Raw genomic sequence first — 19,847 nt, forward strand, 5'->3', positions numbered from 1 at the left:
TCTGGAGGAGGAAGCTGCGGTCCAGTTTAACGCGAAAATAAAAATATTTTTATTCACAGAACTGGGCCAAAACCTGTCGAGGCGGCTCAGTGGAAAATATTAAGTTACAGGGCGGAAGTAAACATCAAGACTTCCGGTATAAAACTTTATTTAAACAAATTGACAAGCAGTTTAGTCCAGTTTCTAAGCGACAAGCACCATGTAGAAAAGGCACTATAAAGTCATTCATTCATCAAATATAGCTTTTGTAAGAATTGAATTAGAACAGTGTTGACATTTTTCTAAAGATAAAACTTTTGACGGCAGCACATACACGCTCCTTTCAAAATAAAATGCATTGAAATAAATCCTCCTGCTGCAGCAGATTTACTTGCAATTATACAAGAACTTTTCCTCAAATCAGCAAGAAGACACTTGTTCAGCGGAAGATAAAACTATGTGCTAAAAGTTTATTCTAATAACAAACTGCTATCACACTGTATTAAACCTTGAACCATCATTTTGTTTGGAATTTGGAGGATTGGTAAAGCACACAGGGCCTCCAAATTTAGTGTAATGTCAGCAGTGGTTGAAAATGTTTATTTTACTCATTTTAGATCAACTTAGTTTAAAAATCTAAACATAAATGTAGAAAAAAAAACAAATTTATTCAAATCGTTGCAGTTTTCTTCAGTGCCAAGGACACTGCAGACTGAGGATTTTTCTGTAAAAGGTGGGATCAACCAAACAGGCGAAATGAGGAGACAAAGCTCTGATATGTTCGCTTGGACTTTCAAGCTCAACCTGAGGAGCAACAGCTCCTTCTGAGGGCGTACATGAACCAACACGAGAATTCTAAATGTCTGCTTCTTCACAGAAAACCATGTTTGAACTATTTTTTTGGACTGATTTTTTCGTCATTACCAGCAATTTTCTCCTCATTCCGAAGATCTGAATCCCGTCAAAGAAGCTGCAGAAACAGATGTCTTCAGGCTCCAGCTGAAGGTTCTGAGATCCACAACATTGTGGTTCAGTTCTTCATCTTCAGCTCAAACTTTCTCAAACTTCAAGCTGAATCCATGAAGTTGCTAGAAGTGACTGCTGCAGTGAAGTCTTCGTCTGCCACAGACGCCGCTGCTCTCGCATCTGCGGCGCTCTTCGGGGGGGCAGCAGCTGCCAGCAGCAGGAAGTGCTATAAATACAGCTGTGCTGACTCTGCTGGCTGCTCTGACGCTAAACGGAAAAGGGATTTTTGAGGGTTTCCACCGACGGCGGCGTCATCAGGTGGCAGGTGAGGAGTTCACAGGTGTGGAGTCTTCATCACACAGAGGAGGAGGAAACCGTTCAGCTGAGAGTTCTGCCTGATTTTGTTTTAGGTTGAGATCTGGATCATTTCTGAGGAAAATGGAGTTTTAAACATGTTCTTGTGACATTTTTAAAGGTGAAGGACGTTTATGAAGAAAAATAAACTAAAAGAACATTTTACTATTCAAATTGTTGTAAATCAGAAGCAAACAAAAAAATGTGAAAAACCTGGCGTTGGTGCTGCAGTCGGCAGGCAACAAGTTCTCTCTTCTACTCCTTTCTGATGCTGCACATACACTGGGAACATTCTTTTAGCATACTGTGTTCGCACAGGACTCACTACCAAACACTCACACATGTTATCACAGTTGGAGGAGCTTCAGTGTAAAACGTCAAAGTGGTGCAAATCGAATGAGTCTTGCTCCAGGCTTTTCTTTCACAGCTCTATTCTGATATATGAAAGACTTGATGTCATAGAGTTCCGTCGGGCACAAACTGAAGATATCAGGTTTTTTTTTATTATTATTTTTCACACGGTTGGTACTTCTGTGAATAAAAAGCACGCTCATACATCCTTGACTGGTCAAAGTTCAACTGGTTTAACTTTTAATGCGTGCTCAATTGCCTAAAGTTTTGTGTGTGGAGCCTGAAAATGAACATAAAAACTTGTGCAACGTAGAAGCACAAAACCCATGTTTACATAGACTTGGAAGTGGTTGCTGGAATGCACGTTTCTGAGTCCGGCTTTAACGTAGCATGATCTATCCACTTATTGACGACTAGATTCATCCTCGTCTGAGCTGGCATTTAGATCAAAACTGCTCGTCTGGATAGCTCTGATATTGCTCACCATTTTTGTTGCACCATCAGTGTTAGGCTAAGCAAAGTGATGATGGGAAGTAGGGGCAGGCTCCGCACCAACAGTCTGCCCACAACTCAAGAGGTGAATTTCTAGTGAACTCCTGCTGCTTTGCAGAAACTGTCCTAGAAAACTGCACTTTTTTTTTCAAATTTAGGCTAAAAAACAGCTTCATCATTAAGTAAAAGACTTCTGGGAACACTTTGAAAATAGATCGAAACATGATCGAAGTGTGACTTAAAAAGGTAAAGAGCTGCCGACTTTAACAAAAATGATTCCCGACTAACAACAGCAGCTGTTGGAGAAAAGTCGCTGTTCTGTGGTAGCAGTGCCGCATTCACGCCGCCAAACGGCTGCTGCTGCTTTACGAGGAAAGAACTGAAAACACACACAAAGATCTTTAACAAAAACTGTATTTGCAAAAAGAGTAAAATCTGCAAAGACGTTTTTACAGTGACATTTACAGAGGCGGGAAGAGTCTGCCGGAGTCGGCCGCTCCGTTCTCCAGCGGGCACGTGGAAACCCGAACGGGTCGGGTCGGGTCAGACATGGTGGGGAAAACCGAGCTCACGTGGATTCTCAGCAGCTGAGATGAGCCGTTTGAAACAAGCCCGATGAGACGTTAAGGCATGGAAACGGACTGACAGGCACAGAACAGGAAGAGTTCAACTAAAAGGCTCTGAAATCATAAAAAAAAATAAAACAGTTTAAAAAAAACTAGTAAAATGATATTAAAAGAGTTTGATCAGCCGGCTGTTTACAGTAGAATCAGGACAGGAAGACTCTTCATCTCAGGGGCTGAAGCTCCACGCCGCACGTGTTTACATGAACACAGAGACTTCTGATGATCCAGTAAAACGGGATCAAACCATCGTCTTCTAGTGACGCTTTCAGATCAACAGAGCTGAGAAGTTCCAGCAGTTGGATCCATCACCTCTTTCTGAAACTGATCCAGAACATTAAACCACCATCTGGAAGTCTCTCGTGGAGGTAAAGCGGCTAAAAACTCAGCCCAAAGAAGAAAAACCATAAATGTAGTTTTTAAATCAGATAAATTCATCCTCTGAAGATCAGAGCTGGAAGGAAATCGTAAAGAGCTCGAATAAAAGTTTGAAGGTGAAACTGCAGGACTGAACAGCTGCTTCTGAGAAGATGCAGATGCTAATGGACTGAAACTCTCAGAGATTCTGGGGCAAACCCGGCCGGATCCCGTGATGAGGCGTTAAGGAGACGCAGCATGACAGCGTGAAAATCCGCTCCGTTTACTGTAAACAGCAGCAGAGAGAGCTGCAGCAGAGAGAGAAGGAAAAACGCATCTTTTAGCTTATTTTCTACGTAGAACTTTCAGAGACGGGCTGCAGAGTCACCTGGGAGGAGTTGTCTGAGGAACGTGAGGACTAAAAAGGAAAAGGGTTAGTGTCTGCTGAAAGCAGCTTCTATCTCCACAGTGCTTCACAAAATCATCACTCTAAAGAGAAAGAACATCAAACACACCACAGTGGCCTGTAAAACAGATATATCTCTATGTTCATGTCAGGAAAAGAATAATCTAGTGTGATCCAGTGTTTACAACAAAGCTCTGGTCTCTCAGTAGTGGCTTCTGGATGAAGATAGTGTTCGGTTTGGGCTCCATCAGGAGAAAAAGGTCCAGAAGGGGAGTTCTGTGTTTGTAGAATCAGCCAGAGGGCTGTGGCTCCTTCAGGGCGTCCGACTGATGTGCAAAAGCAACTTTCCCTCCAGGATTCGGTCGGAAGACGTAAAGATGAAGCAGGCGGAGCGTCCGGCGGGGAGCTGCACCTTCACCCTGCAGCTCACCGACTCCACGAATGACAATACTCCTGCGCACCGCTAGTGTTTGACCTCTGACCTCTGCGTGCAGGAGTATTACGATCTCGGGTCGCGCCCCCCTCCCTGACCTTGGAGGGCGGGGTGCTCCCGGCCTCACTTCATCCGGTTCTGCCTCATCAGCGGGACGATGCAGGACGGCGGGCCCGACTTGGCGAGGAAGGGGTGTTTGAGGAGCTCACTGGCCGTGGCCCTCTGAGCCGGGTCTCGAACCAGCATCCTGTCCAGGAAGCCTTTGAGCAACGGGGAGACCTGGGGGGGAGCCGGAAAGCAGACGTCACAGAGTGTTTTGGAAACACTTTCAGCACGATTCTGTCGCTTCCAGCGGCAGTATGTGTTCCGTCAGGCTTTCATACGACGCCATACAGACAAGATAATCATCAGTGAAACTCCGCCCCCTCATGTCAGTAAAACATCACAAAACGGGGGAAAACCTGACAGCTCAGTAATGTGTTTGATGATTTCAGAAACAGTTTTTTTATGTCTAAAAGTGAGTCTTTCCTTCCGTTGAGTCTCCACTTTTAAACTCACAAAAATTAATCATTTGGATCCACCTTAAACCTGAACAGCTGATCCTAAAATGAGCTTCTGAATCCTTGTCTGTACATGAGAACTGGACTGAGTGACCCCCTTCACCCTGGCATTCCAAACAGGAAGTACCTGCTGATTCCAAGAAGTCAAAATCCCAAAGACTTCTATAAAGAGATCAACAGTCATTATTTCGATCAGATTAATCATCATTGAGCTGATACCTTTTTGTTTTTTACATGTTCTTATAAATCCTTTTTTTCATTATATTTTTTCTGTAGGTCAATTTGTTCAAGTTATAAACTGACCAATCAGACACCTCAATAAACAGGTGACAGATTTTGTTCAGCCCACTTTAAGGTGGCAGCGCTGTGGTCTTCCAACAAGCTCACTCCTGATTGGTGAGAGTGGTTACCATAGAAACGCAGACTCAGACCAATCACTGCTGACTAACAATGTCTGGTTCCACAATAGAATTCTGTATTGTGGAAAAAACGGTGACTTCATTTAATTGGAGCCAGAAGTAAACTATAGTGATGTCACACCAACTCAGTCCAGTTCTCATATAGTGTCAACGGTTGGGTCCTAACAGGTTTCAGGGCCAAACTAAAGCAGCTCAAAAAAAATGATTCATATCTCAGTCAGACCGTCTGGATCTCCGGACGTTCTGGTTCTGATGGTACGTTCAATAGTTTATTTTGGTTTCAAGAAGAAGGGAAAAAACAAAACCTTTTCAGGACAAAGACGGCAAAAGAGACATTAAAGCTGCGCTCACACAAAACGGCATTAAATTTGCTGCTCGACGGTTTTCCAAAAACATGTTCATAAACAAGACCGTTAAGACGTGTGTGGGAGGAGCTACAGTCAAAAGTTTTTCTCCTGATTGCGACATGAAACCATTGACTGTTTATCTAATTCACAATACATGGAAAACACGGATGAGGTTGAGAGACCAGGTTAATTTATTTAGAAAAAAGGAAAACATCGATAATCACGTCACGAGATCATTCAGAGACTCTCCCGGTACGGTGAGCTTCACCGTCTACTGCAGGAGCTGCGTCTAAATGATGGTCGCTTTCAGCGCTGCTTCTGTCTCTGTGACCCAGTTTGTCGGTCTGTGACCCGCATTAGTACAACAATGAAAAAAATACAAATAAAATCAGAGAAACTTATAATTAGTTTTAATTTTTTCTTTCAAAAAAAGAAAAAAATGAAAAGTTGAGGAGAACAAACAGCATTGATCAGATTCTCCTCCGTGATGGTTTTGTACTCCACCCACTGATCGCCTCATCACTACGACACAGCCCAAAGCTGAAACCCTGATTGACTGACGGGACTTCTTTACCAAAGTTCACATTTTTTAACTCTTTGAGCGCTGGAATGTGAATCAGACCGACTTGCTCAGCCTGACGCTCAAATCACGCCCAGGACCTCAGATCGCGTCTGTACACGTCCGGTGTGAACGCAGCTTTAGTTTGGTGGGGTTTCCAAAAAATGAAATTCAACTAAATCAGAATGATGGAAAAACACAATATTTGTTAATAATCAGTAAAGATCCAAAATGATGACATCAGAGGTCGCAGCTGGACTCCACCTTAAAAAAGAACAGCTGTTTAGAAATCTGCTGATGACCTTTTAAAGATGTCAGTTCAGGTTATTGAGCAAACTCCTGTGGAGGAACCGGCAGAAGAACTAGAACCGCAGAAAAACGTTTCAGAAACTCAGAATCTCCACGGCTTTCATTCAAAAACTGTGAAATTTGTGGTCTTTGTGTTTCTCTCTTAATCTGAATCATCTGAGTGAGAAACCAAATGCGTTATTCTAATGTGGACTAAATCAGGAAACTCCAGCCTGTGTTCGTCTCTCTGGATGCAGAGATGTTTAGTGAACTTTCATCAGACTCATCAGCTGTTACGGCCCCTCATCTACCTTGTGCAGGTTCTTCAGGTTGGGAGGAGTGTTGTCCCGAATCATCTTCATGGCTTTGAGCGGCGGCTCGTTGAAGTACGGCGGCTCTCCGTCCACCATCTCTATGACCATGATGCCCAGAGACCAGATATCCACCTGCAGAGAGACAGGTCGGTCAGAGACGGAAAGGGAGCGACAAACCACAGAGCCGGAGGAGGAGCCTCACCTCAGGTCCGTACGGCAGTCTGGAGATGAGCTCTGGTGCCATCCAGTACGGCGTTCCCACCAGAGACTTCCTCCTCTGCACCTCTTTGGACACTTGGGCGCAGAAGCCAAAGTCTGACAGCTTCACCTGCAGACAGACGAGGGGAGACCCGCCAGCAACGACAGGATTTGGAAGGAAATCATTCAGATTTTCTCCTGCGTTAGATTCAGACTAACTAAATCATTTTATTTACAGTAAATTAGTACATTTATGGCTCATTTTAAAGAAAAAAAGCACAGTGTAAATCTATTTCCTGCTAAAAAGTGTGAACGCCGACAGTTGAAGATGTTCACCGAAGTTCATCCAGATAGACATGATAGAAGCTGAAATATTTACTCAATCTTTCCAATTAACTGCATCAAGTTAAATTATTCAAATATTTTGAACATAAAAAAGTGAAAAGTGAACACTATGGAGCATCACAAAGACCAAAATAACAGCTCAGTCTTCAAAAACAGCTAATAAGTTCCTTTTTAACAATATTTTTCGAAACTGTTAAAAAAAATCCAACTGACGTAAAAAAAAAAAAGTAAGTAGTGAAAAAGAAAACTTGAAAATGATCAAATGGAATAAAGACGCTGGGTTTTTAAAGACCCACTCCAATGACAATGGTCTTTTTTGTGTTTTTAACATGTTTTTTGTAGAATTTTTCTAATAGTAGAGGACCTACATAAAAGAATTTACTGCTAAAACTCAGTTTCCGAGTATTTCTTAATTCAAGCTGCGTTGGATCAGAAAACTGGATGCTAGAAAAAGCTCAGACTAATGAAGCTGCTACTAAAACAGGCGTGCCAAAGTCTCCGGTGCGCTCCCTGGCGCGCTCACGCTTAGCTGTGATGAGGATGACTGTTTAACACTCGTCTTGTTGCAGAATGTAAGTCTGGCTCAAAACTGTGTGAACATATTGATCCAACGTTGCTCGTCATTATTTTTGCATCGCTAAAGGCGGGAGGGGGCGAGCCAACGGTCCCGCCCACAAACCAAAATTGTATTTCTAATATGCGTCTGCCACTGTGCATTAAAAAAATCTCAAAAAGTCTCTTAAATTTTAGGCAAAAACTTCATAATCATGATTAAAAGGTCACTGGGAACGTTTTTAAAGAAAGATCATAAGAGGATGGAAGAGGGACTTTAAAAGTTGAAGGATGTTTGTAGCTAATAATTAGCAGAAGTTTTCAACACTTACAGAGAAAAAAAACTCTTTGAAACAGCTGGAAGCTCTTTGTCTTTAATTCTTTTATAGAAAAACTGTAGAATAAATAATATTTCAAAACCATAAACATGAGAAAACCAAAAGTAAAAGCTGGAAATTCCTGAAGAAGCTGAACGTTTTGATCCCAGGATGGTTGAAAGAGCTGAAAACCCGCCAGGATGTTTTCAGACTGCAGCAGAAGCAGGACGCAGAGAAGATTTTGAAAATGAAAATTAGATAAAAGTTTTTAAAAATGTTGAGTTCAGCCATTTTACCAAAGAATTAACATTGTAGATGTAACTTGTGCACTTCCACTGAAGCGAGGAGGCCAGCAAACAGCTAAATTATGTTCATATTTTAAGAATCTGTCATTCTCTTTGCCAAAAAAAACAAAAAAAAAACAGCTTCACTTATTTATAATTCTGGTTTTCCTCTGTTGGCAAAGCATGAAGCAACATGCGACTTCAGCTGTGGGACTGTTTCTTTAGCCCAACTTCCTTATTTTACTTCAATAAAAGTTTTCAGTGCATGAAATCTGCCCTCCACACCCAAATGAAACTTCAGGCTTCACAGACATCCACCCTTCTTTCTCAGAAAGCTCCTTCACAGATGGGCGGGGGCCGTGAGAACCGAGCTTTTGATGCTAGCTCCAGCGCTGGTCCTCAGAAAGGAGACGGACCTTTGAGGAGAACCATGAAGAACCACACGCAGGTGTGTGCAGACACAACAAACACCCCCACCCGTCTGCCGAGAAACCTTTCAGGCTCGGCTGCACCACCAAATATACACAACCCACAGCCGGCCCAGTAACCCAGAATCTGTCAGAACTTTTATTATGATGCAGAACGTGAAGGACGCTGCAGAACCAAAACTCTAAGAAAAGTAGATAATCTTCAGCCGCAATCTTTGACAACCAACAACCTGATAACAAATCAACGTCAACCTTACATGACCTCGCCGCTTCACAACTACAAAAACAAAAAAAAGATCAAGTCCAGATAAAAAGCTAGACTACTTCCACTTTCATCCCCTTCTCAAGTTTTTTCTTTCTTTAACTAAAGCAGCTTTTTCCAAATGCAGGAACAACGAGGCTCATTGTTGGGTTTCCAGCAGGAGAGTGGAGCGGCGCCGCAGAGTTTTAGAACATTTTATGAACCGACATGAACCTTCGTGGAGCTGAAGTCGTGCAAATCCTTCATCTTTGTCACGACAACAAACCCACAGCTGAGCCACTTTCATCACAAACGTCACTGGACATTTTTTTATGACTCGTCTTAATGAAGACGATTCAGTGAATCTGCTCTCTGCTGGTTCAGGTCACTTTCAGGTAAAAACAAGGTCAGGTTGGTAACAGAAGGAGCTGAGGTGTCATCTTCGTTTCAAGTTTTCCTTTCTGTTCCTTTCAAGATTCAAACTAAAGTCTGAACGAATTTGGCAGAAAAACAATTTATTCTACAGTTTTGTCCTAGTTTAATTTAATTAGATGATGAGGAGTGCAGCATTGTGGGTAACCTTGCAGACCAAAGGCAGAGGACATCCTGTCTTCCTGCTGCTATTTTCCTCATAATAAACCATTAGAGCTCAGATGGCCTCAGGTTGTTCTCCAGTCGACCTTTGCCGTTCAGGTGATTCAAACGAGGCAGGTGAGCTTTCACGAATCTCTGGGGATGGAACCTCACTCTAAATTGCTGACTGTACAAGAGAAGTGGACTGAGTGATTCCTTCCACCTGGTGTTCCAAACAGGAAGTATCTGCAGGCTTCAAGAAATCCAACAGATTTCTCTTGAGTAATAAACAGCTGTTTCTTAGTCATTGAAACCCTTCTAATGTGTTCCTGATGTGTTCCTGATAATCTTTTTTTCTAATATTTTTTCTTTAGTTCAAGTTATTTAAGTTATAAACTGAATGAGATACCTCAATGAAAGTCTTGTGTCCAATGTTCAAATGTCTCACCAGAGTGATCATAAAGCAGTTTTCTTTGTGATAGAATCCGCTGGAATTTCGTTACTCGCATAAACTGTTACGGCAGACGAAAGAATGCAAAGACTGAAGCTAAAGATCTGGTGTTAAAGGGTTAACGTTGGAGCTGTCGACACTGACTCAGGAAGTAACACGTGACCTTCGAACTACCGTAACTCTTCCACCGTTTACGCAAATAACGTAAAAGTCGCATACACATGTGGGATCTGAACACAGGTTCTTAAACGATTTTACACACTGGATTGTTGTGACCCGATCCTGGCACATGTCCGCCACCTACAGTTGGAAGAGTGTCAAAGAGGTGTAAATCTGATGAATCTTGACTTTTTCCTTCACAGCTCTATTTCGATATTTGAAAAACTTGGTGTCATGGAATTTTGTTGGGGTGCAAACCACAATTACTCATGTCTCCTTCAAGATCAATGTTCAAACATTTGGAACTTTTACGTCACTACCACATCTGAGTCCCTGATTGAACAAAGTTCAACTGGTTTAACTTTTGAGACGCACTCGAAAGGAGTGTGTCTGAAAAATCAATCAACCTTTATTCATAAAGCGCTTTTCATTCTCTGAAGCACCTCAAAGCACCGTACACAAGAACAATAAAGACAAAAAATGTAAAAACATAAAAGACAAAAACAAAAAAGTCACGTACACAAAAAAAAACAGACTTACTTGCAGAGCTAAGTAGGGCCGCCATGATGAGTCGACTAATCAACGACAAATTAATTATCAAAATAACCAACGACAAATATAAGTTGGTTAGTTGTTACTTTATATTATATGTAGTCGGAGTGTAGTAAAGTTGAACAAAGTTGAGAGCGTTCAGCACCATAACAGGCACTTTTGTTGTATTTGAGTCAGTGAGAGAAAAACTACATCTTTGTGAAAAATAATCCCTCATTTTAAAATTTCCATGTCTGCCAGCAGTGAAGATAAAAAATCCTTTAAAAAAAAGTTCAGCTTCTTGTGGGGTCCAGATGACCCCACTTTTAATGTAATGCTGAAAATAGCTCAAGGGTTAAATGTGTAAACGGTAGAAGAGTTGCAATAATTGAAAGAACATCAACATTAAGGCTAAAGCTCCAGAAGCTGCAACTCCTGCGGAGGCTTATAAAAAAAAGTTTATGTATCAAAAAAAACCTTTCAATCTGCTTTCTTCAAAACTGCAAAACCCAGAACTGGTCTTTAGTTTGGTCTGCAAACATAGATGTGTGCAGCGATCAGTGAAACAAACCTCCGGCGGTTTATCTGCCACAAAGCTCTATTAGCGCTCAGAATTTACTAAGAAATTATTTCCAGCCTCCAGAAGCGGCGCAGCGGCGCAGTAGACAGACCTGCAAAAGCTGGGTGTGAAACCACTGCCACTCCAAACAAAACCACAAACATCAGCATCACTGAGGTCCACACAAAGCTGCGCTTCACTGATGCTTCTGTAGAAACCAATAAGACACGGAGCTGCTCGAAGTATTTGTATCAAGACCAGAAAAACTGCTTGAGTCACTTATGCCTCGTTTCCACCAAGTGGTCCAGACCGGACTGGATCGGGTCGGACCGGACTTTTTAGAGTTTCCATTTAGGGGTGGGCGATATGACGATATAAAACCGTCTTACGATCTCCAAAGCTGACGATGTGTCATTTTTGAGAGATCGTTTCATCACGATCTTCTATGAAAAGCTGCAAGAGCGAGAAGGCAAAAGCTTGTTGACAGCTGTGACTTTAAATCCAAGGTACCCCCCCTCCCCGGTGTTTTTTCTTGTAATCAATGACATATATTACTGGATTGGAAGTCACGTGACATACGGCGTGACAGACATGCGCCGTCATTGTGGATCGAGTCTTCTCGAGTAATGAATGACGGAGGTCTAAAAAAGTAACAAAAGGCGACACAGTGTTTTCCAATCGACTTCAAAAACCTTGACAACAAAATACTCAGATGGAGAGGAATCATCACAGGACAGGAATCGCATTTTAATAGAGAAATCAGGCTGGGAACTGTGAACTGTGTGCTAAAGTGGGTGCTAGCAATTCGAGAGGCATGCTAGTTTGGTTCTTTGATGTACGTTTTTATTAATGTTTCATGTTTTAAAATGTAGCGGATGTTAATCGAAAATATTCACATTCAAACTGCACAAAAACTGATGGTAATTCATGTTGGAAACACGTAAAATGTTTGGTCAAGATGCACGTTGCTGCATTGTTCTGCTAGCTCGTAGCTACTTTAAGAGCCTAAATCTTATTGTCGGTCGCACTTTCTTTTTTGTCTTTGTAAGAAGTGTAAGTGAGTTTGCACATAATTTCATTAAATCCGTGGCGTCACTGTTGAGCTTTTTTCTTGGTCGTTCGGACCGGAGAAAGACCAGCTAGAATAAACAGCGCTAACGCTAACGTTAGCTTTGTGCTCAGTGACATAAACACAGCATAGAGCAGATGTTAGTGAAGGAGCTGTGGATGTAAACTTTAACCTGCCTTACCATTTACTGCCATTATCTCTGTGTTTGGAATCTTAACAGTTTCAGATGTATTTGATGTTATCATCCAAGTTTAAAAATGTTTTTTGTATCAGTTAAAGATGCTAGCTGGAGCCTTTTTCTCAAAGTACAACAAAGTCGTCTATTTGAAGGTAAATTCTGAAGCAATTGAGATTTATTTACCATGTATGTAATCCAAAAAGAATAAAAGTTTTAGTTTCATTTGAAAATGTGGTAAAGGGTGTTTTTATTAATATTAATATTATTATAATTATATAGCACTTTGAAATGTTTTTAATAGGGAAAGGACTTTACTATACTTTATCAGTCTCCCTCATTTCTGGTCTTGGGTGACAATCATTTACAAGCTCTGTTTTATGGATTTTAGCACAGAGGTAAAATAAAAACTATTATTTAGAAGCTGTTCATTTGACAGCAATACATTATCTGTAGCAGTAGAAGGAGCAATTATTGCACTATTTACAAATTAATCTTAATAGATAATAACTATTTAATTTGAATAAATATAAATATTTGTTCAAAATGTGTTTACGTCTTTCAACTAAAGTCATTATAATTCAATTTTTTTCAATTTGAATTTATTTTAAAGAAATCGTGACAAAATCTAAATTGTGAAATGAAATTGAAAAAAATTTTGTTTTTCTTTTTTTGCCATACCACCCAGCTCTAGGTTCAAACCACACGTTCATCTGACAGCCACAAACGTCAGTAAAAGTTGACTCCTTCAAACGTAAGAAAGGACTGTGGGCAGTGGGAAGCTGCACGCCGTTTCCTCGCCATGGCTCTGCGGCCGCACAGCTGCCTCTTACAGTAAAAGCAGAAACTCTTGTTGCCACGCAGGAAGTGTTTTAGCGTCGGCCTCAGTTTCACTCGCTCGTTTCTTCCTGCTCAGCAGCGGCTTGTCTGAACCATCAGAAAACGTGATTTTTTTTTTTTAGCTCTAACCAACAGACGTGAATCAAAGAGACATTTTAATCTGAGGTAAAGTTACCCAAACCAACAGAAGGATGTAGAGCTCTAAAAAAACAACCTTCGTGCAGACAGAGCCGTGACGTCTGCACCATCTTTTCCAGCTCCATAACCATCTGTTTATTCCACATACAATCAGAACTTTTAAGACAAAAAATCAGTTTCCTCAAGTGGAAAAAAACTCAACCAATCTGGTTTATTTCTGCTTCTGTTGTTCTGTTTGTTACTGAAAGCCGTTTTGGTGAAGATTTTCCAGATTTTGAAAAAGCAGAAACGTGAGTAAAGTGCAGCATCAGCAGCGTTTGGCAGAAGACGCATCGTTGCAGATTTTGAGTAAACCTAATGTTTGTCTGGTCGGCTCATTCATTGAACAGTCTGCATGTTGGTGTCTATATGCCAATAAAACAGCTTGTTTTGGTTTTATTATTTTGCTTGTTCATCTGTGCTTGTATGTAACCGGAATTTCATTAAGATTTTCCCTCTCCAGAGGCTGATCCTTTGTTAAATTTTACAGTTTGAATAAAATAAAACGAGCACGCATCGAGCGCCACCTACCCGTCCGTCGTGGGTGAGAAGGATGGAGTCGCTCTTGATGTCTCGGTGGATGACGCCCTGAGAGTGGAGGACCGACAGCGCCTTCAGGACGGAGACGCACACCGTGGCGATCTGCTCCTCATTCATCCTGAGGAGAACAGCACGACGGACAGATGATGAGAACAGGATTCTGTTCTGTGATTATTCTGTTTGGTTTGCTGATGGCTGAAACAGCCAGAAGATTTGAAGTTTTCAGGTGAAAAAACTTTATTTGAAGTTATATGAAAGTAAAGATGACTTTATTGCAGCTCCCTGAGCAGAAAGCAATGGGTTAGACTGCCCCCTGCTGGACAAAACTGCTGCAGTTCAGTGTAAAATGAAATGAAAAAGAAAAACAAGCCAACAGCTGGAAAAAGTGAAAGCTCAATAAAAATATTTGCTTCAGAGTATTAGATGATCCTGCGGGGATTCAAGGGGAAAGACCATCTTCATCCTCATCCTCACTATGGTAGATCTCTGATCTGTTCTCTGCCTCCATGACATTGCAACTTGGTCAAAAAGTTTTTGCAAGTATTAGCAAAGAATGCAGAATTATGGGTCCTGTTAGTGACGAAAAAGTTTTTCTTTTTTCATTATTTACATTAATCCATGTGTGTCAGCAAAATCTCATTTTATTGTCATTTTGTTTATTGTTTGTGAATATTTTTGTTATAATTTGTGACACAAAACGTGTATTTTATGAGAACTCAGTGAGGAAGACGAGGCCATAGGGCCGCGTTACTAAAGTTTGGGGTCTTGATGGTTTGTGTGTGGAAGCACAAACCACTCCTCTGGAGACCAGGTGGGTGTGATGTAAACTAACCAACTATTCCTCACGCTACGCAAAGGAGACGCTCTGCAGACGGACCAAAGTGAATCAGGCAAGAAACTCTCAGATAAGAACATCAGCCTCCTCTTCCTCACCTCGTGTGCGTCACAATGTCAGTCAGAGCTCCGCCCTCCAGGAACTCCATGACGACCCAGAGCTCATCTCCCACCAGGTAGCTGTTGTACATGTCCACCACGTTCTCGTGGTGATAATCTCGCATGATCACCACCTGCGGTTACCATGGAAACAAAAACAGCATATTAACAGACTTTCAGTCAGAAAGGTGCGGCGGCTTCATCTGTTCTCTGCGAGGAGCTTCTAGTGAAAACAGAGAATGTTAGCAGATGGTGGGAAACTATCTGAAGCTGTGAAGTTAACCACAGCAGAGTCTGATGTCAGTCATCTGATGAGAGCGATCAGAGTTTTCTCCTCTGAAAGGTTTCATATGAACTCCAGAAACTTTTAGTAAAACACAAAAATTAAAATTAAAATAGAGGGAAAAAATAAGTAATATGGAATAAAAAAATTCTTAATATTTCTACAGATTCTTCTGGATGTTCTTTAGAGGCTTCCTTGTTAGGGGAGGAATTTCGGGGTTTTCGCACCAGAAAAAACCCTGGATACACTACAGGGACTCCGTCTCTCAGCTGGTCTGGGAGCATCTCAGCTAAATTGAGGGAAGTTTTTGTGGAGAAGGAAGTCCGGGCATCTTTACTGGACTGCTTCCCACATAACCATCCATCCATCCATCCATTTTCTTGACCGCTTCTTCCCTTTCGGGGTCGCGGGATGCCGGAGCCTATCCCGGCTACTGAAGGGCGAAGGCGGGGTACACCCTGGACAGGTTGCCAGTCCGTCGCAGGGCCCCAATCACACACACATCCACTCTCACATTCACACCTAGGGACAATTTAGAGTCACCAATGAACCTATGAAGCATGTTTTTGGACGGTGGGAGGAAGCCGGAGTCCCCGGTGAAAACCCACGCATGCACGGGGAGAACATGCAAACTCCACACAGAAAGGTCCCAGCCGGGATTCGAACCGGGGCCTTCTCGCTGTGAGGCAAGAGCGCTAACCACTTGCGCCACCGTGATCCCAGGTAATAAAGACAAAAGGATGAAGAATAAATTCAAATAAAAAACCCTTTGTTGTAAAGACCCACTCCGATCATCTTTTGAGCCATTTTGAAAGTTTTCACTTTTTTAGACAAATTTGAAAAATCTGTCATTTTTTAAGAAACTTTCTGCGGAGCGATATCTTTGTGAATTCACCTCTGACTTGTGGGTTGGACTGTTGTAGCTCTCCGTTTATATGCACTCCCACTAGCTTACAGCGGGAAAGCGCTGACGACAAAACTGACGAGCAATATCAGAGCCATCCAGCTGTACAGCTTTGGACAAGGAAAACGAAGACATTCTAGTTGATGCATCAGAATGGAGCCTTTTGTATTTTCTACACCACAAATAATCTTTTAAAACTACATTTTTTCATCTGCTCCTGATTTTTGAAAAATCTGAATAAAAAAAACTCCGAAATGTCATTTAATTTTTTTTAATACATGTCCTCCATCATCAAAAACATGTTAAAAACACAATTTTCATCAGAGTGGGTCTTTAATCTGATAAACTAAAACTTTTATTAATCAAATTATGACTTCTTACATTACAAACTACATTTTTTTGTCAAATACAAGACAAAATATAATTTTAAGGATTAGATTAATTTTAAGTTTTTAAGCTCCGCCCATCTTACCTCGTTAAAGAGAAGCTCTCTGCGCTGCTGCTTCCTCAGGTCCATCTTTTTCACTGCCACCAGTTTCCCGGTGCTCTTCACCGTAGCGATGCACACGATGCCCGTGGACCCCTCCCCTATCTTGATATAATTGTCCAGGTAGGTTCGCGGGTCACCGGGATCAACCACCATCTGTAGTGCCGCTCGAAATTGCTCGTGTGAAATCCTCTGGGGTTCTCTCTGAGGTGAGCGGGCCTGGGGGGGAGGGGCGGACATCGGGGGTCCAGAGGGCACCGGGGGCCGCGGGGCGGGAACGTTGGGGTGAGGGGTGTGTGGCTGGTGCGAGGCCTCTGGGGTCAGGCTGGGGTGGGAGGCGTGGTGGGAGTGCGGTCGGTTAACGGGCAGCTTGGAGCTGGAGGGGACCCTGGGGGGGGCGCTGGAGGGCCCGTTCTGAGGGGGGGATTCATGGTGCCGGACCGGCTGAGAAGCAGAACAAGAAGATCACGGTGAGCACAGAGTCAGAGATGAAGCAACAAAACATCTGATCGTGATCTATGACCCACATGGATAACTAACATGGTTCAGAACACAAGTCTGCCCCCCCCCACACACACACACTTTTGGTTTATTTCAAAATGTAATGCCCCATAATGCACTTTGTTTTTATGAACATATTGTACTTTATATATATTTGGAATATCTTGAATTCAGAGATATCATTAATGTTTTGTTTTTAGAAATAGGCCTCAATGAGGAAATGTTTTGATGTGATATTCAATTCAAAATGATCCACCCTGCGCCTCTAAAACTGTGACACAATCCGTCCCATGAGTTTTGTTGAGGTTTTAAAGAAGAAAATAATCAACCGTTCACTGAAAAAACAAAAACAGCTGAATATTTAAACGTCCCTTCAAACGACAAAACTTTGGGAGGATTTACAGGAAGAAGATAAAAAGAAGAGGAAGTCCTGTAACGTTATCAAAGAGAAATAAAGGGGAGGGGCTATAAATATATTGACTTTGATGTTGCAGGTTTTTGGACAGTTCGGCTTCATCGTAAGGAGAGCTCGGATGTGTCTTGCAGTTCCTTTGAGGCTCCAGTTTAGGGACGTCATGAAAATGAAATGTACCATGTGTGGTAAAAGTATTGTATTAACACAAATCATTATTTTGTTCTGTTTTTTTTCCCTTTTCATCCCTTTCCCCCAACAAACCAAAAATAAAGAAAAAAACACTAACAATAACCCCCATGTGCAATATTTGGTTCATTAAAGTACAATTGATGTACTATATTTATTTTAAGTTTATGTAATTTTAGATTTCTTTTATTTAAAATGTGTCTTTATCTATAACCATAACTTTTTTATAAATACCTGGAGAGCATATTCATTTTTGTTCTGAATTCAAAGACATTAAAAGAAATTCTGATTCTGATAAAAGTGTTTGCTGCGACCCGTCGCCCGCAGCATGCCCATAGGAAAAAAAAGTGCATAAAAATGTTGACTCTATGGGTTCATCGACCGGTCTACAACCTCGATATTCTGTCTGGGTCACCTGCGTGTCCTGTACAGCTTTGACCATGTTTTTCCACAGACAGACCGTATGTCCCCGTGAGGGTAGTTGTGACTAAAGCTTCAGCACCATCAGCTGTCAAACAGACGGATCCGATCATCAGATAGAACTTTTTGGGCCCCCTTTCCACCTGCTGATGGTCCTACCTGTCCTGTGGGGCTGCGTCCGCCTTCACTGTCCGACCGCGGGTAGGTGTTAAAGGGCCGTGAGGCCTGCTGGGCGGTCTTCATCCCTCCCTCGATCACCGGCAGGTTGGGGGTGTGGATGTTGGGTCCCGACAGAGGCCTCTTGTCTCTGGGGGACTGAGGACTGTCGTCCCGCGCCGTGTAGCTGGACTTCGGCCGCTGGTCGCTGGGTTCCCTCCAGACCTGCTCCTGCAGACACAGAGGAGTTCCTGGAGTTCTGGGCAAACACAAAACTAACGTTCCACCGCTGAAACGTCGTCTTCCGTCTGTACCTTTCGGGGCCCCCTGTCTCTGTGGGGGGGAGGGGGTGGTCCCGGTCCAGCTCGGTCCTTGTGGGCCCTGCTGGGCTCTTGGCCCCGAGGCTGCTGCTGGGGCCGACTCTGGATGCCCTCGTCCCTCTGAGTGGGACGGGCTGCCAGCCGGGGGTCAGCCCCGTAGTGTTCTGGTCTCGCTGGATCTCTGGAGACCAGACAGAACCAGTTAGAACCAAGAATATCTGAATAAGACGAGTTTCTGCATGCATGCAAATTAATGCTCTGAAAACAGCCTTTTACAATTTGTCTTTTGGCAGTTTAAATTAAGTATTGAAGGAGATGAGGAGACAGACAGCAAACATCAGAAAGTGAAGCAGCTGATTCTCAGAGTTTTTTCAAAAATAACTTCAACTCTTCCTCAAAAGAGAAACCAGCATCAGATCAGTGAGTTTAAGGTGAACACCAGGTTCTTCTTGCTCTCGTCAGAGAGGAGTCATGGGGTTTGTTTGCCCCCTGCATGTCTCTCACAGCAGAGATGTCAAGCTCAAAGCCTGTGGGTCGGGCTCGATTCGTGATAGAATCATCTTTAATAACAACTGATCTCTACCAGAGATGGCCAGTGTGCAACACTAGTGTACTTCAAATCCCACAATGCTTTGCTGATGTTGCTTTGAGGTAAAAACTGTCTCATAGGCTTCATCAGTTCCAGATTCAAATATCAACTGCTGTACATCAAAAGTGACAAACTGGAATGTAATACTGGCTGCTAGAGAATTTATTTTTTTGTCTCTTGCTGGCAAAGGAGAAATGTTTTCCTTAGAAATTCCATCCATCTTCTTCCCTTTCAGGGTCGCGGGGGTGCCGGAGCCTAACCCGGCTACTGATGGGCGAAGGCGGGGTTCACCCTGGACAGGTCGCCAGTTTGTCTCAGGGCCTCAACCACACACCCATTCACTCTCACATTCACACCTAGGGGCAATGTAGAGTCATCAATTAACCTATGAAGCATGTTTTTGGACGGTGGGAGGAAGCCGGAGTCCCCGGTGAAAACCCACGCATGCACGGGGAGAACATGCAAACTCCACACAGAAAGGTCCCAGCCGGGAGTCGAACCGGGGCCTTCTCGCTGTGAGGCGAGAGCGCTAACCACTGCGCCACCGTGCAGCCCTCCTTAGAAATTACTTGTGAAAACATCTGATTTTTTACAATAATTTCACTTTTAAAGTTGTTGTGTTTTACAAGCTTTTTTAATTTAAGGTTAATTCAAACAATATGGGTATTTATAAGTTCTTCAGTGGCTCAGGCGGTAGAGCGGGTCGGCCAATGATCGAAGGATAGGCGGTTCGATTCCGGCTCCCGCCAGCCAAGTGTCGTTGTGT

General features: G+C 42.6%; 1 protein-coding gene across 3 annotated transcripts in view; it reads right to left on the reverse strand.

Moving 5' to 3' along the window:
* Nucleotides 1–2,538: 2,538 nt before the first annotated feature.
* pak4 (p21 protein (Cdc42/Rac)-activated kinase 4) overlaps nt 2,539–19,847 on the reverse strand; it is a 41,489-nt gene continuing 24,180 nt past the window's right edge. For 2 of the 3 annotated variants that reach the window (XM_024277638.2, XM_024277639.2), the window contains exons 4-11: nt 18,487–18,673; nt 18,176–18,403; nt 16,480–16,938; nt 14,821–14,954; nt 13,879–14,005; nt 6,651–6,776; nt 6,446–6,580; nt 2,539–4,240 (exon numbers count right to left, since the gene is read on the reverse strand). In XM_024277638.2, the coding sequence (XP_024133406.1) occupies nt 4,085–4,240; nt 6,446–6,580; nt 6,651–6,776; nt 13,879–14,005; nt 14,821–14,954; nt 16,480–16,938; nt 18,176–18,403; nt 18,487–18,673 (1,552 nt within the window). In that variant the 3' untranslated portion in view covers nt 2,539–4,084. The remainder of the gene's footprint in view (nt 4,241–6,445; nt 6,581–6,650; nt 6,777–13,878; nt 14,006–14,820; nt 14,955–16,479; nt 16,939–18,175; nt 18,404–18,486; nt 18,674–19,847) is intronic. The other variant, XM_024277640.2, reaches the window with a different exon arrangement.

Source organism: Oryzias melastigma, linkage group LG13 (genome assembly GCF_002922805.2).
Source record: "Oryzias melastigma strain HK-1 linkage group LG13, ASM292280v2, whole genome shotgun sequence".
NCBI classification, from domain to species: domain Eukaryota; kingdom Metazoa; phylum Chordata; class Actinopteri; order Beloniformes; family Adrianichthyidae; genus Oryzias; species Oryzias melastigma.